General features: G+C 47.3%; 2 protein-coding genes and 1 long non-coding RNA gene across 6 annotated transcripts; 2 read left to right on the top strand and 1 right to left on the bottom strand.

Annotated features, from left to right (window-relative positions):
- Positions 1-281: 281 nt before the first annotated feature.
- LOC101768024 lies at positions 282-7,055 on the top strand. Its single transcript, XM_012845741.3, has 11 exons — positions 282-561; positions 692-788; positions 1,588-1,660; positions 2,516-2,617; positions 2,694-2,943; positions 4,368-4,486; positions 4,565-4,630; positions 4,881-5,078; positions 5,685-5,803; positions 5,982-6,087; positions 6,166-7,055. The coding sequence occupies exons 1-11, from the start codon at positions 417-419 to the stop codon at positions 6,718-6,720; spliced, it is 1,830 nt and encodes a 609-aa protein (XP_012701195.1). The 5' UTR covers positions 282-416; the 3' UTR covers positions 6,721-7,055.
- A 177-nt stretch (positions 7,056-7,232) lies between these two features.
- LOC105914337 lies at positions 7,233-9,562 on the bottom strand. 4 transcript variants are annotated; one of them, XR_002677761.1, is made up of 3 exons: positions 9,228-9,562; positions 8,802-8,862; positions 7,233-8,477 (listed from the first exon to the last, which is right to left on the bottom strand). It is a non-coding gene; the product is annotated as an uncharacterized LOC105914337 (long non-coding RNA). The 4 variants fall into 4 exon arrangements; XR_001164007.2 differs by lacking the exon at positions 8,802-8,862 and having other exon boundaries at positions 7,233-7,823; positions 8,270-8,477; positions 9,228-9,559; XR_002677759.1 differs by lacking the exon at positions 8,802-8,862 and having other exon boundaries at positions 9,228-9,558.
- Positions 9,563-10,389: 827 nt separating this feature from the next.
- On the top strand, positions 10,390-15,795 carry LOC101767625. Its single transcript, XM_022826751.1, has 18 exons — positions 10,390-10,948; positions 11,030-11,174; positions 11,258-11,452; positions 11,566-11,831; positions 12,211-12,305; positions 12,567-12,910; positions 13,177-13,314; positions 13,527-13,608; positions 13,699-13,775; positions 13,865-13,980; positions 14,066-14,183; positions 14,289-14,405; positions 14,488-14,579; positions 14,764-14,830; positions 14,927-15,008; positions 15,108-15,199; positions 15,321-15,464; positions 15,546-15,795. The coding sequence occupies exons 1-18, from the start codon at positions 10,593-10,595 to the stop codon at positions 15,690-15,692; spliced, it is 2,673 nt and encodes an 890-aa protein (XP_022682486.1). The 5' UTR covers positions 10,390-10,592; the 3' UTR covers positions 15,693-15,795.

Genomic DNA, 15,795 nt, shown 5'->3' with positions numbered 1-15,795 from the left:
AACCTAACCCGAATATTACGTAAAAAATATGAGTTCAACCCGACCCGATCCGAATCCAACCCGACACCGTATGACGGGTCAGGCGCAGAAAAAACACGACCCGATGGTCAGCTCGGATCGGGCACGGGCCAAAATATTTTGACCCAAACTTCGAGAGAACCCAATCCGACCCGACAAATAATCAGTTCTATACCGTAGTAGCATTAGTGGGAGGAAATGCCCCGGCAGCGGGCAGCAAAAGGCCGAGTCTGACCTCTCGTTCCACGTTCGAACTCCATCCAAAAGCCAGCAGAGGGTCGTTCTCGAAAGCCCCTCACCCAGTTTGCGGGCGCAGCTCTTTTCCCATCTGTCCCCAGTTCCCTCGCTCCTCCTCTGCCCCACACCGACCACCACCACCCCCACCTCCGCCGACCGCCATGCCGCTGCCGGCGATGACCCACTCCTCCGCCTTCCTCCTCCCCGCCTCGACTCCCCCGTCCAACGACGCCGCCACGACGACCTACGCGCTCGTCGTCCTCAACCAGCGCCTCCCCCGCTTCGCGCCGCTCATCTGGGCCCGCGGTGACGCCCCTCTCCCTACCTCCCTCCCTCCCTCCCTCGCCCCCCTTTTGCCATTGCTAGCTGGCTTCCGGTTCGCCTGATCGGTTCTCGCCGTGCCTGACTCGTGCGCTGTTGTTTTGCTCGAGGGCAGCGCGCGTGCGCGTGTGCGCGGACGGGGGCGCCAACCGCGTCTTCGACGGCATGCCGGAGCTGCTGCCGGGCGAGGACCCCGCCGAGGTTCGCTCCAGGTGATGGGAATCCCAACTTTGCCTGTTCTTCCGTTTGCTCATCCCCGTACGTCGTATCTCGTGAGTCGTGATTGTGTGTTTGGCTAAATGTAAATGATCATCATGTGCTCGATGGAATGCACCAGAGACAACGATGATGAGTTCTGCTCTACTTGTCTGTTTGCGTGCGGATGCACCATGAGAGCGACGTAGCTGTTACCATGGCGCCAAAGAGTGCCTTGCCGAATCCGGTTTCTAGTTGCGTTGATTCCAAAATATGTTCATTGCGTGTGCATCAGCAATGCCAGTATGCCACTTTTTTGGAATACATGGCTGGTATCGTTTTCACTTTTGATAAAATTGACCCCTCACCATTATGCTGTAGTTGCTATATGTTGCCATGGAATACTGTTGGGGGCTGTTTGTTTGGGTTGTCTTTTCTTTGATACGAGCAAGCAACTACTTTAAGCTAACAAATTGCTCTTTCAGTTCTATGAAGTCACTAGTGATGTTAGAGTATGCTTGTTTTCTCATATTACGTATGTGTCTCAGAGTGTTTACAGGCACTTTTTGGGCTTTGGTAGTTTGCCATAAGTTTGGAAGACTTTTGTGCATTTCTTCTCAGATTTGATAATTGTTAAATTCAATCATGATGAATCAGCTGAGGATATTGTTTATGTGGGTATATTCCATCAGGCAAAGGAGCATGGTTGGTTGGTTTGTCATGCCTGATACTAGTTAGAAGAGATTTAAGACAGTTTGGTTTGTTGGTTGTTGGGAAGGATTCAGGACCACTTAATGTAATCTTATCTTCCTGCAGGTACAAGCCAGATGTAATTAAAGGGGATATGGATTCAATAAGGCCAGAAGTGAAGGAATATTATTCCAATTCGGTAAGTGCTTCCAGTGCACATGTATAACATATCAACGCTTTTGCCCCTGGCTCCACTTGAATATGTTTGAAATTCTCCTTGTCTGGTTTTTGTTGGCAAGCTCAAACTGTATATCAAACCACTTTGCTCCCTCTGATTCCAAACGCAAGTTGTTTTGGGACCTCTGTTGGTCAATTAATATCGACCATCAATATATCAACAATTATGTAGATTGAGAACATAAATTTGATTACTAGATTCATTGAAAATACCTTTACAACATATAATTGTTTTTATTTCAGATTACAAATGTTCATAGAAATCACTAGTCAAAGTTTCGCATTTGGAACCATGTCAATGCCCTAAAGGCTTGCAGTTGTAATCAGATAGAGGTAGTTTTATTAATCATTAGGCATATGGACTGTCCAAACTTCCTAGTCAGGAACGTGCAATGCCTTGTTTTATTGTAGATTCTTGTCCAGAGATTTTTGAATCAAGAGAAAAGAGCATTTAAGAAGTGCAAATGTAATAATGCTTGTAGGACTGTCCAAAATTTGAATTCTGCACTTTAATTTTCCTGCTATATAAGTTTTGGAATATCCTCAGGAAGCTCATGGGCTAAAGAAATTGAGCACTTCGATATCCCCTGTATGTTGCTGCTTCTGATTAACCTTTTGAGAAAATTCATAGAGGCCACTGGTAAATTGAGGAAGTGCTTGTTTCCTGATCCTCTCTCTGCTGGACCATTCCCAGTGTTACCTTACTTAAATTGCAGCCTCCCGATTCCTACAACCTGACACTTGAAGCTTTTTTGTTGACAATGACAGGAACTTTTCGTGAACTTAGCAACTGATACTTTTTTTTGTTTGATTGCAGGGCACAAACATAGTTGATGAATCACATGATCAGGACACAACTGACTTGCACAAATGTGTATCATTTATCACAAGAGATCTCCCTGTCTCAGACAAGTCTAACGTACTCAACTAAATTGATCATAAACATCCATTACAACTATGCAACATCAGCTTAACAGATTTTCCGGTGATTGCAGCTGTGTATTCTTGTTCTTGGTGCACTTGGAGGAAGGTTTGATCATGAGATGGGGAACATCAATGTATTATACCGCTTCTCAAACACCAAGATCGTCCTCCTGTCAGATGACTGTTCAATCTTTCTGCTCCCCAAGACGTATACCCATGAGATCCATATTGAGAAATCGGTCGAAGGTCCTCACTGTGGTTTGATTCCCATTGGCGGACCGTCCACTAGCACCACAACAACCGGGCTTCGGTGGAATTTGGGTAAAAACATCACACCTTATAATCCTCTTTTCTTGTATGGTTGTATGCCAACATCTAATTAGTTATGCTCCACTTTCCTCTCCAGATAACACCAGTATGAGCTATGGTGGATTGGTAAGCACATCTAACATCGTGGATGACGATAAAGTAACTGTGACCTCAGATTCTGATCTGATTTGGACGATATCTCTTCGGCATTGAGCTGAATTTGCCATAATTTAGCGTGGTTCCATGCCCAAATTTTGTCGCCTCACTGTTACATGGATCGAGGTCATATTCTGTAGCGTGGTGTGCTGTCTTCCGCTGCTTTTTGCAGCCGGATAGATGTCAATATATGTGTGAAGTTCTTGTTCATAATTGACGGTTCCACTTTATGAAGGCCTCACTAAATGCACCCCCCCCCCCCCCCCTCTAAAAAAATCAACGGGTTGGGCATCTGTTCACCGATAGTTCGAAGTTCATGATTGAAACATCTTTGTATTTTTTTTTAAGATGATCTTCTTGGCAGTTTTAGATGCATTCGGATCGGATCATCGGATATTTCTGGATAAGGAGCCTGCATCAGCACCTGGGACCCTTCGCCGACGTTTTTGCGTGCTAGGAATGTCCTAATCCCACCCTAACCGATGGCCACCATCCTTTCACTGTCACTGGGCCCTACTTGTGCATCGGATTGGACCCACACCTGATATTTTTCGGGGACTCTTCCTCTGCACCTGGGTCCCGTCACCCTCTCCTCCCTCGCTTTCTTCCTTACCAAGGCCGCGAGTAAATTTTCCGTTAGTTTGATTTGATGCAACAGCAATCGCAAGCTCGAAACTCTAAAATAATCTCTTCTCGACGCCCTCCAGTGTTCGGACCGAGCACAAACCCTAACCCTAGCCCCCAATGGCGGCCGGCGGCGGGGCTCCGTGGGCGGAGCGGGCGCGGGTGGTGGGGGCGCAGATCCGCAACAGGTTCCGCGTGGCGCCCGTGGACCGCCGGTGGCTGTGGCGGCGGCCGGACGGAAGCGTCGCCACAGAGGCGGTCCGGCGCTGGTCGGATCGCGTTCGGGCCCAGCTGCAGAGAGACCGGGGAGCGGATCAGAGCTCCACCTCGACGGGGACGTCTACTGGGGCGACGGCGAAGCCTTCGTCCAGTGCTTTGAGATTCTACCGGAAGAAAGGTAAATAATGGCGGGCTTTGCTCCAGTTTGGTTCAAATGTGTCACAGTGATGCCCATGAGTTGATACTGTATAGCTATCGGTTCGTTGATTTCGAGCTAGTGTATTCACTTCTGTATTGAAGTAGTCCCACGTGAAGCCTGATTATTTACTAGTTTTAAGTTTTTTTATCATCTCATAACAAAAATAAAAAGAAATCCTACTGATGAATCATCAAAAATAAAAAGAGATCCTACTGATGAATCATTTTTTGTTTATCAGTGGGCAAAGAAGTTGATGGTATTGAAGACTCTGTTATTTTCCGTTCACTTCAAGCATTGGCTGTTCCTCTTATTGGCAACGCCTGCTATGTTTTTATGCATGGCCTTAACTCTGTCCAGGTATTCTAGCTGAAAACAGAACACACAAATACTTTAGTCTGGTTGTTTCATTTGTCTAAACTATGAGAGGGTGTGCAGATTTATGGTGCCGAGAAGCTTCATCAGGCATTACAAGAGAGACCTAAAGGCAAGCCTCTTCTAACGGTATGGAACAGCTTAATTGCAGGACATCTATTGTGTATTTTTGGAGTAATACTCAACAAATCTAAAGGCTCTTAGGTTGTAGCATGTGTTCTCTTTAAGATGACTTTTGGCACCATTTGATTTGGATTTTGCAATAACTCTCCATTGAGATATTCCAAACACGTTAGATGCCTTCTTTACTGTATATTTCTCAACTATGCATTCTTCTAGTCACATGGTCTTCTATCTTATTTGTAATTTTCATTTACAGGTCAGCAATCATGTGGCAGCAATGGATGACCCCTTTGTAATTGCCTCCCTTCTCCCACCATCTATTATGTTGGAAGCACAAAAGCTGAGATGGACACTTTGTGCGACTGATCGTTGCTTTACAAATCCAGTCCTGTCTACATTCTTCAGGTCTGTTAAGGTGTTACCTGTTTCTCGCGGTGATGGAATCTACCAAAAGGTATCCATCTTGTGGTTATCAAGTACTCTATGAATGGTCTAAATATTGTGAAAGCATTAGTATTATTAAAGTGCTATTAGATATACTTGATGTGCTTTTGCTTCATCTCATGGGCCCCGTCAATGATTTGCAATTTGCAATGTTATTAACCTTTTAGTAACATGACTTCTGGGGAATAATGGTGGAAGTACATAATTAAATTAAACCCTAGCCTTTGCAACATTTCAGAATGGGAATTTGCAACAGGTGCAAGAGGACAATTAGCAGATGTGGATTTGCAAATTATTATAGAGAATTCCTTGGTTGAATATTAGGAATTAGAAGACGAGGGGAATAACAGGTTCTGGTAGTTGGCTTTCCATAAGGAAGTATTACACCAAACCCTAAGGGTAGTTATGTATTTTGGTGGTGCATGAGTTTGTAATGTACTTCGTTTTGCCCTCTTACCTTATATAATTTTAGTGCTTCATGCATTAATATCTCAAGTCATCTCTTTCTGATCCAAGATCATGGGGTATAGTTGATTGCATTTGGATGTGTTGAATCGGATGTACCACTAGGCATGGCCTTCTCTCATAGCCTCTCTCTTTTTTTTTCTTTGTTCAGGGAATGGATATGGCTCTTTCAAAGCTGAACAGTGGTGGATGGGTTCATATATTTCCAGAAGGAAGCCGTTCAAGGGATGGAGGGAAAACAATTGCTCCTGCCAAGAGAGGTGTTGGAAGGTTAGAAAACTGGTTCTTTCAATACTGTCCTTTTTCTAAAGAATACCGAGCCACCGTTGATTTGTTTCTGTTTTCGTTGGAAAACCTGCATTCTACTTTTGCATACAAATTTTTCCAATAAGGTTCCTATTGATCGATGTTGAGTTTTACTCAATTCAATTTGCTCTTGTTTTACCAGGTTGGTGATGGACACTGACAGCCTTCCAGTTGTAATACCCTTTGTCCATACTGGGATGCAGGATATAATGCCTGTTGGAAAGCGTATCCCAAGAGCAGGGAAAAGGGTGAGTGCCTATGCAGCTCATATTGAGTGCTATCATAAAATCTTTGTGGGATTCTAAATTATTTATTTGGTTTTCTAGGTGATTGTAGTTGTGGGTGACCCAATCAATTTCGATGATCTGATCATTGACAACAGCGATGACACTCAACATACCTCTAGAGGGATCCTGTATGACAAAGCAACACAAAGAATTGGGCAGCGATTGCAAGAACTGAAGGTTGAAGTTGACAGACTTGCAGCAGAGCAGCAATCTGAACTCCAAAATCATAACATACACAATGTGAGTGATGATGGATACCGTCTGTGGCAGCAGGTTGATTGGGAAGGATTTGGCATAGGGAACTCCATGTTATCATCAGAACCTTCAGCTGTCCAGGAGCAATCAAAGGAAGCTGAGCCTGAACTGCGCCTGGAAGTGGAACAAAGCGTTTCTCCAGCCCCCAGTGATGTTGCTGTTCCAAACTGGTTCCAGCGTCACGTGGATCCTTCGGAGCTCATGGGGTTTGCTGCCCGTGGCCTGATCAAGAATGGAAAGTTAGAGGAAGGTTACAGGGAACTCCAAGAACCAACTACATTGAACACCTGGTGGTGGTCTCAGGCCAACAATGCTGTGCCCAGATGGAGCATTGCCTGACTGAGGCCTCACCCTTCCTTTGTACATAAGTTGCGGACAATTTTGATAGATTCCAATTTCTCTCCTTCGTGGAGTTGTGGAAATTGGAGATAGGGTGATGAATCGACTGCCAGCAGTCAGCACCATACAACACAAAGTCTTACAGAGGTTGCAAGTGCCATTTGGGTTTTGGGCACTTGACTGTACTTTTTAGGTAAATGACATCTTCCATCTACTCGATGGAAATGGCCCAAATGGGCAACACCGAATTGTTTTAATAGACTTGATACGCGAGTTGCTTTCAAGTACCGGAAACACAATTACCGGAAACACCGAATAGGTTGTTGTTATGGAAATTTTTGACTTCCGTGTTTACTTTTCAACTATGAACATCTTAGAGCAGCCGCAGTGTGGTAGGAGACCGATGCCTGGTTTAGGAGAGAGATTTCCAGGCAACGGGTTTCCCACTGCAGCCACCGATGCCTGGTAAAAAAGATCTGGCACCGACGTCAGTACTCTTCTCGGTGCTCAACTTCTCCAACCAAATAGAATAATATTTCAACACTGTTTCAGCATACGACCGTTGGCTTCATGTGTTCGTAGCAACGGTCACAATTCACATACAGACATCTCTTTGCATACAAATAGACATGAACTTCTTCTCACTTGTGCATACACACTAGAATACTACAAACGACCAAACCAGCCATTGACATGGATAAGTCATCTTCAGGGAGCCTCACAAACTTTCTCAACTCCTCGATCTTTAGTTCAGATCCACAAGATACAAACACACACAGCAGCAGCACCAGAATTTTTGGCCACACCATTATCCCCTGAACTACCTGCCTCCACATGTTCATCCAAATTTCCATGGTCATTACCCACAGAATGTCAACCCATTTCCAGGTCCAAGCTATCAGAGCTTGTCTCCCACACCAGTAAGCTACCATGGAGGCCCTTTCCCAGTCAATATTGGGCAGTACCTGCCAGGAGGTGTAGGAGGTTTCGTGGCCAATGGTCCAGCATCTCTGGTGGGATCAATGGCCTTCTTTCTAGGCAGCGGAGAGAGCAGCCCAATCACCTCATTTTCTCAACTTCAGCACCAACATTGCCTTCAAATCCTGTTGACATAGAAGAGTGGAGTGATGCAAGTGAAGATGAAGCTGAAAAGAAAGGAGGGCGTATAATTTGGAATCAAGAGGATGACCTATGCCTAGTAAGTTGTTGGTTAAAAAATTCAAATGACCCAATTTCAGGCAATGGGAAGAAGTCATGCCGCTTTTGGAAGGACATTGCAGATGAGTACAACAAGCATGCACCTGGAGGTAAAAAGAGAACAGCTATGCAGTGCAAAGAACATTGGAACAAGACTATCCCTCATATTAACAAGTTTAATGGAGTGTACCACGATATCTGCAGCACATATTCTAACGGTCAATCTGAAGATCAACTCATGGACAAGGTTCGTGCAAAGTACAAAACGGTTGCCAAAAAGAAAAGACCTTTTCCATTTGAACATTGGTGGAGAGCAGTAAAGGACCAACCGAAATGGAGTAGACAATCTCACCCAGTTCAGGAGATGCACGCACTGGCAATGGAAAAACTGTCCAGTGGCATGGAAGGGGCAGAATACTCGTGGTGACCATAGAGTACCCACCGTAATGCTAGAAGCCGTTGCCTCGCAAGACCTTTGGATATGGCATGCATTTTTTGGTACAGCCGGGTCAAACAATGACATCAACGTCCTAAATCGATCACCTCTATTCACCGAAGTACTGCAAGGAAGAGCTCCAGAAGTTCAGTTCATGGTCAATGGAACTGAGTACAATATGGGGTACTATTTGGCAGATGGTATATATCCTGAGTGGGCAACATTTGTGAAAACGATCCAGTTGCCTCAATGTGAAAAAGATAAATTGTATGCTGAACATCAAGGAGGAGCACGGAAAGATGTTGAACGAGCATTTGGGGTTTTGCAAGCTCGCTTTGCCATTTTACGTAACCCAGCACGTATGTGGCAAATGCGATCACTCGCTGAGATCATGTATGCATGTGTTATATTACATAACATGATTGTGGAGGATGAAAGGGATACTTACAAAGTACGCTACGATCATGACTATAACAGCGAATATGACCAGACCTCAACTGCACCATTATCTGGATATGGACATGGACCCATTCATGAATTTTACAAAGTACTGGAGATAGAAGAAGACATTCGAGATCAAGATATGCATCGCCGACTGAAGGATGACTTGGTTGAGCACATATGGCAGCGATTTAGAGGAAATCAATCTTAGCTATCTTTTATTTTGACAATAAAATTGATGTACTTTCATTTTATCGCAGTCAAATTGTACTAGTTTACTCTATATTAATGATTTCAGTTTCCTTCATGTGTGTATGTGTATCTCGTGAGTCCTGCTCTATTCTAGCACCTATCTATCTCTACGTATTCAGTGCTCCTAGGTAAAAAAAAAAAACAACTACCTGTACACAGCTGTGAGGCAATCGAAACGAACCTGAGCTAGCTTGACGCATGGCGTTGCCGTTCAGAATCAAAGCAGCGCCGCGCGCGCCAGGCCTCGTCCTGTGGCGCCGCCCGCGGCCAGGCGTCGCCCCGTGGCGCCGCTAGCGACCGGTCCCAAACGCTGAGATTCCATCCGATTCCCTCCGGATTCATGAGCGGAATTGCTTGCTAAGCCAAGATCTGGGAGAGGGGGTCTCGATTTTGTGAGATACGTGGAAGCGAAGAGATCGATTTGGGAGATTTTTGTCCTAGGGTTCGTCGAGGAGGAAAAAGGGACGGGGCAGGGGAGGGGAATTGTTTCTCGCGCGAATGAAGTGGTGGTTGGGCCGGACTTTGTTTTTTATTCGAGACAGGTCCCACGGTCCTTTGGGCACCGACCGACTTGCTAGCACACTGCGGTAGAAAATGGATTGAAGCCTCTCCAGTAAAATGGCATTCCAAACCTCGCCTGCTCCCTCCGACCTAAGTAACTGTCTTTTTCGTTTTCTGAGAAACAATTTTAATTAAATATATATAAAAATATATTAATATTTATGATACAAAATTAATATCATAGATATTTGAACATAGTTTTTTAATAAATTTATTTGAGATACAAAATGGTGCGCGTATTTTCTACAAATCCAGTTAAATTTGTGGTATGAAAATTAAAAGCGACAGTTATCTAGAGATAGAGGAAGTACGCTCTTACGGGACAAGGGTTGGAAACTCCACTAGCAAATACCAAGTGTTCTCTCGGCTAGTAATTTCTGCAGGTTCTCCCAGCTCAGGTATCCCGTGACCATTCGTGATCCCTGCTGTTCATGTCGGTGTCGTTCACTTTTTCAGCAGTTCAGTTGCGCCATTTATCCGCTCTCACTGGCTATTTCTCTCACAGTAGGCACGAATTCAAAACTACCGAACAGATATATCAAAAACTGCAGATCTCTAATTAATTCAAGTGGATGACAATCCATTTGCCATTCTGGCCCACATTCAGTGACTCAGATGACCCCACTCTGTCATTGAGTGAGCCAATTGACCACACCTTTTATTTCGAAAAATTCGTTTACCATTTTTTTTTTGCAACGGTAAAGAAAACATCATCACAACTTCACAAGCTCCCAACGTTCACTCGCGGGTTTGAACATTTTATAGCCGTTGGACACAGCCGTGCATTCCATCCCCCCTCTCCCCACCCTCCGCATTTAAAATTCCAATCCGTCTCATCGACCTTTCCATCCCCCAACTCTCCACAAGCATCAATCGCCGCCGCCGCCGCCGCCACCTCTCCCCGTCTCCATCTCCATCCCCGAGAACCATTCCAAGAATAGCAGCAGCAGCAGCCTCCGGTGAGCTTGACCAGCAACAGGAACCCATGGCCCTCCGCGCGCTCGACAACACGATGCCCGCCGTCGTCGAGGAGCGGCCCAAGAAGGTCGCTAAGGTGGCCGTCCCCGCCCCCGCCGCCGCCGTCAAGGCCGCCTCCCCCGGGAGCGGCAAGAAGAAGAAGAAGAACGACGAGAACTCGGCGCCCAGGGCCACGGCCGCGGCGGGGGAGCAGGCTGTGGAGTACATCCCGTCGGCGGAGCTGGAGGCGGCGGCCCACCCCAAGGCCAAGGCCGCGGGGCTTGTCGCGGAGCTGGACTCCAAGGACTGGATCCGCGCGTGCGAGGCGCTCAACGACGCGCGCCGCCTCGCGATCCACCACTCCGCGCTCCTGAACCCGATCCTGTAAGCCGTTGCACCCACATTCTCGTTTGATTTCGTGGGATTTTGAGGAATCCCTGACTTGATCCGTGCCTAATCTGGCAGGGAGAAAGTGATGCTGGCGATCGTGAAGACGATGAAGAACCCGCGCAGCGCGGTGCTGAAGACGTCCATCATGGCCTGCACCGACATCTTCAACTCCTGCGGCAACCTCCTCTCCTCCGTCTCCGACGACGCCTTCGACAAGCTGGTACGTGTCGCGTCGCGTCCCCAACAAAGGAACAGCACCTTATCTGTTTGCCGCAGCTTATCTGAGTTTGCCTCTGCCTGCAGCTGCTGCAGCTCCTGCTGAAGGCGTCCCAGGACAAGCGGTTCGTGTGCGAGGAGGCCGAGAAGGCGATGCGCGCGATGGCGGCGTCGATGCCGCCGCTCCCCCTGCTGAAGAAGCTCAAGGCGTACGTCCACCACGCCAACCTCAGGGTCAGGGCCAAGGCCGCCGTCGCCATCTCCCACTGCGCCGCCAGGATGGTACGCCGCAACTCAAATCAAATTAATCCTTCGCAATTCGAGTGTAACACAGACACAATTCGGAGAGAAGAGATTCAAAATCCTTCCTTTTTGCGTGGTTGGTGCTCGCGCAGGACATCGAGGCCATGAAGGAGTTCGGGATGTCGGCGCTCCTCCAGGTGGCAGCGGAGCTCCTGAACGACCGGCTACCGGAAGCCAGGGAGGCCGCCCGCAGCGTGGTGGGGTCGATGCACGGCGCCTTCGCCAAGGAGGCCGCGGCGAGGGGGGAGGAGGAGGAGGCGGACGCGCCCACCGTGGCCGCCTCCTGGGAGAGCCTCTGCTCCCTCAGCCTGCCGCCCATCTCCGCGCAGGCCGTCGTCAAGATCGCCTCGTCGTCGCAGTAGCCACGCGTATTGCTGCGTTGCTAGCCTTGGGCTCGGCTGGTTCAGATCAGAACCCATTTTAGCCGTCGCTTTACTAGTTTGTTGCTGATTCGTTTGGTCGTTTATACATGCTATCTCGCATGCTTTGTTCTGTTTATCCCGTTGGGTTACTGCAAGTAATGAAGTAATAACATATCGATTTCACATGGCTTATCTCATGGCACCATAGTGCATTAGTGCCTGCAACATCAAGCATAAGTTTCAAGTCCGGACACGCACACACTACGATCGAGTGGAATGGCAAACGACTGCACAGGGGAGAAAAATTCAGGTTCAGAAGTAAATGTAATTCTCCTAAAACCTGCAGCATTCACTCACTTCACTGTCTACTGAAAGGACTCGTGCATTCCGATGGGCCAGTGACGTTGAGATGGGCACCGAGCTCATCCGGCAAACCCCAGCCAACCCCAATCTTCTCGATCGCCAAACCTGTCGCATCCATCCGAAAACGACGCCCTCCACCGAGCTCGGCGTGTTCTGCGCAACGGCCAAAAAACCCGGCACGGCAAAAAGAAAAAGAAAAGAAAAAGATGCAGCACGTGCGTGACCCCACCTGTCAGCCTGTCAGTGTGCCCAATGGATCAATGATTCGCCGTGTGAGAGAGCAAGGCTGGTTGGTTTTGTCTGGTGCCTCGGCGACACTCGCTGGCTCACCGGAGCACGACATGCGAGCACGTTCGGCAGCTGATGAGCGAGTGAGCGATTGCTTCAAGGAATCGGGGATCCTCCTCCTCTTATCCAATATATCCGAGCCCCGTCGGCGTCACGCAGCTTTCGGCCGCTTACTAGTACTTGCACGGCGGGTGCTGCCCCCGCCCTGTTCGTGTTGGACGGACGCAGTGGGACTGGAGGCTGCTTGGGTAGTGGGGGATCCATGGACGGAGGCAAGAAGGTTGAGCGGCCGCACGGCGATGCCGCCGAGGAGGATCCTGAACGGCAGCCTGCTCTGGTGGATGAAGACGACGGCAACCAGAAGGCGCCTCGCCGGAGCAAGCGGGTTGCTTCCCTCGACGTGTTCCGAGGCCTCACCGTCGCTGTAAGTGGCTTTCGTTCTCTCCACTTGCTCCTTCAGGCTGCCTCATTGCGGCGAAGTTCGTAGTAGTAACAAGGTTTCTGGAATTACTGACAATTGCAAGTCAGAATTAGCCCCTGGCTGTTATTTCTAACTGACAGAATCGAGAATTCTTATTGGAAATCTGGGGCAATGGATAGATTGTAGGAAGGAATCAGTCATGAGTGATGAGTTGTCAGTGTTTAGTGTTTCTGGATGTCATGTCAGCACGTCTGTTCGTCCGTGTGCAGCTGATGATACTGGTGGACGGCGCGGGCGGCGAGTGGCCGGTCATCGGGCACGCGCCGTGGGACGGCTGCAACCTCGCCGACTTCGTCATGCCCTTCTTCCTCTTCATCGTCGGCATGGCCATTCCCCTCTCCCTCAAGGTTCCATCCTGTTTCTCTCGCATTACTGGTGTACTGTGTACATGGCCTGTCTGTATCAATCGATGTCCCTTTCGACGCTTTCTTATACGCCACGACGCCATCAGTCAAGTTTGAATTCAACACGGATCAACATAAACGCATACTGAAAGCTGCTCCTCACTGATGCTGTTTCAATATTCGTTGGTATAACCTGTATTGCCACAAACACGCAGAGAATTCCTGACCGTGGTCAAGCCATCAGGAGAGTAGTCATCAGGACACTGAAGCTGCTCTTTTGGGGGATCCTGTTGCAAGGTTATTCTGCAAATGTCCTTCAAATCCTCACAATTGCACGTCTCTAGGCTCTAGCAACAAAGCTGACTAGCAATTGATGAATACATTCAGGCGGTTACTCGCATGCTCCGGATAAACTGACATATGGAGTTGACATGAAGCACGTAAGATGGGGTGGAATTCTCCAGGTATCAATGAAACCCAGTAAAATTTCATAATATCTGAATCAAAAGGAGGCTGTGTGCTATCAAGAGTAATCCGGTTCTTGCTCCTCCAGAGGATTGCTCTTGCATACTTGGTAGCTGCAGTTCTAGAGATTGTTACAAAAGATGCAAAGATTCAGGATCAGTCAAGTTCAGGCTTCTCTATCTTCAGAATGTACCTTTCCCAATGGTATGCAAGGTTTTATTTCCTTTTAGTTCTCACACTGACAGGTTTCATTTCTACATGCTAATTGCATGATCTGTGCATTTGCAAGGATTGTTGCATGCTGCATTCTAGTGGTCTACCTATCTCTTGTTTATGGAATTTATGTTCCTGACTGGGAATTCAGAGTGCAAAATGTTGACAGCCCAAACTACGGCAAAGTTTTAACAGTATGGGATTTTTCTCATAATTTATTTCTTGCGCTTCAGAAATGAGCTAATTACCAATTGTTTTGTGAAACACTGCAACTCACTGTAATGTTCCCTAATGTTTAGGTGACTTGTGGTACAAGGGGGATATTAAGCCCTCCTTGCAATGCTGTTGGTTACATTGACCGCAAAATTCTTGGCATCAATCACTTGTACCAGAGACCGGCATGGAGAAGGCACCAGGTTTGTGTTTTCTGACTAAACGCTTTGCTGTTGCTTTACTGTTATTTTCAGTGTTTATCAACTACTGTCCTGGTCCATGCAGGCCTGTACTGATAGTTCCCCACATGAGGGGCCTTTTAAGAACGATGCCCCAGCATGGTGTGTTGCGCCATTCGAACCTGAAGGGATACTAAGGTACTTGTCACTATGTCAGATTCATGCTACATCTGTTGTTTTAGCATGTTCAATGTTGAAACTTCTTAAAATGACTATAGTAAGTAGTAACTGAATGTGAAAGATAAACCTGCCTGTATGGCCTGCTGAATGGAAATTCTCATCTGCTGATTCAGGTTAACACTACTATCTCATCAATTTGCAGCTCATTTTCTGCGGTATTGAGTACGATCATTGGTGTGCACTACGGGCATGTGCTTGTCCATATGAAGGTGATTATGCTTCTCGTTTCAGATCTATATTGTGGTGTCAGAAAGCAGAGACTGCAACACGCTTACTAGCATGCGTTCTTGTTTCTGAAATTTCAGAGTCATACAGAGAGGCTGAGGCAGTGGTTTACCATGGGCATAGCTCTTCTTGTTCTTGGAATCATTCTACATTTCTCACATGGTAAAAAAAGCATAATAATAACTCATGTTTTTCATCTTCATGTGAGTGACATTACATCTGAATCCTGCTTGACAAGCAGCTCTACACATTCCTTTGCAGCAATTCCACTTAATAAACAACTCTACACATTCAGTTACATCTGCGTCACTGCCGGCGCTGCTGGAGTCGTGTTCTCCATATTCTACTTCCTGGTAATTAAATCGATATCTTACATCGGGGGTCTGAAAATTGTTTAGAAAAACAAATAAAACATCCAAACCATCCCCTGAATGATAAGTAGCATTCTTCAGAACCTGAAAATTGCTCTTGCAGGTTGACATCCTGAACCATGGCTACGCGTTCGCGCCCCTGCGGTGGATCGGGATGAACGCGATGCTGGTGTACGTGATGGCCGCGGCGGGCATCTTCGAGGGGTTCCTCAACGGGTGGTACTACGAGGGCACCAACAACACGCTGGTAAAGCTGAGATTGCAGTTTGGAACTGAAGCTTTGGTTTCTTCAGTTCAGCTGATGAGAGCAACGAACGCACGCCTGCAGGTTTACTGGGTGAGGAAGCACGTGTTCGTGAAGGTATGGCACTCCACCAGGGTCGGCATCCTCCTCTACGTCCTCTTCGCGCAGATCCTCTTCTGGGCCCTCGTCTCCGGCGTCCTCCACCGCGCCGGCCTCTACTGGAAGCTCTAATTTAGTGTACAGACACGGTGCCTCCGTTTGTCCAAATTTGTTTGAAATCAGATTTGAATTGCAGTTTCGCAGGCCCTGAATTTGACAGTAGCTGGTCAGTGTT

Source organism: Setaria italica, chromosome V (genome assembly GCF_000263155.2).
Source record: "Setaria italica strain Yugu1 chromosome V, Setaria_italica_v2.0, whole genome shotgun sequence".
NCBI lineage: Eukaryota > Viridiplantae > Streptophyta > Magnoliopsida > Poales > Poaceae > Setaria > Setaria italica.
The sequence above is the reverse complement of the archived record's forward strand: the minus strand, read 5'-3'. Positions and strand labels throughout refer to the sequence as shown.

Coding starts and splice junctions, on each gene's coding strand:
- LOC101768024 (XM_012845741.3), top strand. CDS start 417: ATGCCGCTGCCGGCGATGACCCACTCCTCCGCCTTCCTCCTCCCCGCC. Junction 562..691: donor GCCGCTCATCTGGGCCCGCG/GTGACGCCCCTC, acceptor GCTCGAGGGCAG/CGCGCGTGCGCGTGTGCGCG. Junction 6,088..6,165: donor TCCCAAGAGCAGGGAAAAGG/GTGAGTGCCTAT, acceptor TTGGTTTTCTAG/GTGATTGTAGTTGTGGGTGA.
- LOC101767625 (XM_022826751.1), top strand. CDS start 10,593: ATGGCCCTCCGCGCGCTCGACAACACGATGCCCGCCGTCGTCGAGGAG. Junction 12,911..13,176: donor TCCGAGGCCTCACCGTCGCT/GTAAGTGGCTTT, acceptor GTCCGTGTGCAG/CTGATGATACTGGTGGACGG. Junction 14,580..14,763: donor GAACCTGAAGGGATACTAAG/GTACTTGTCACT, acceptor ATCAATTTGCAG/CTCATTTTCTGCGGTATTGA.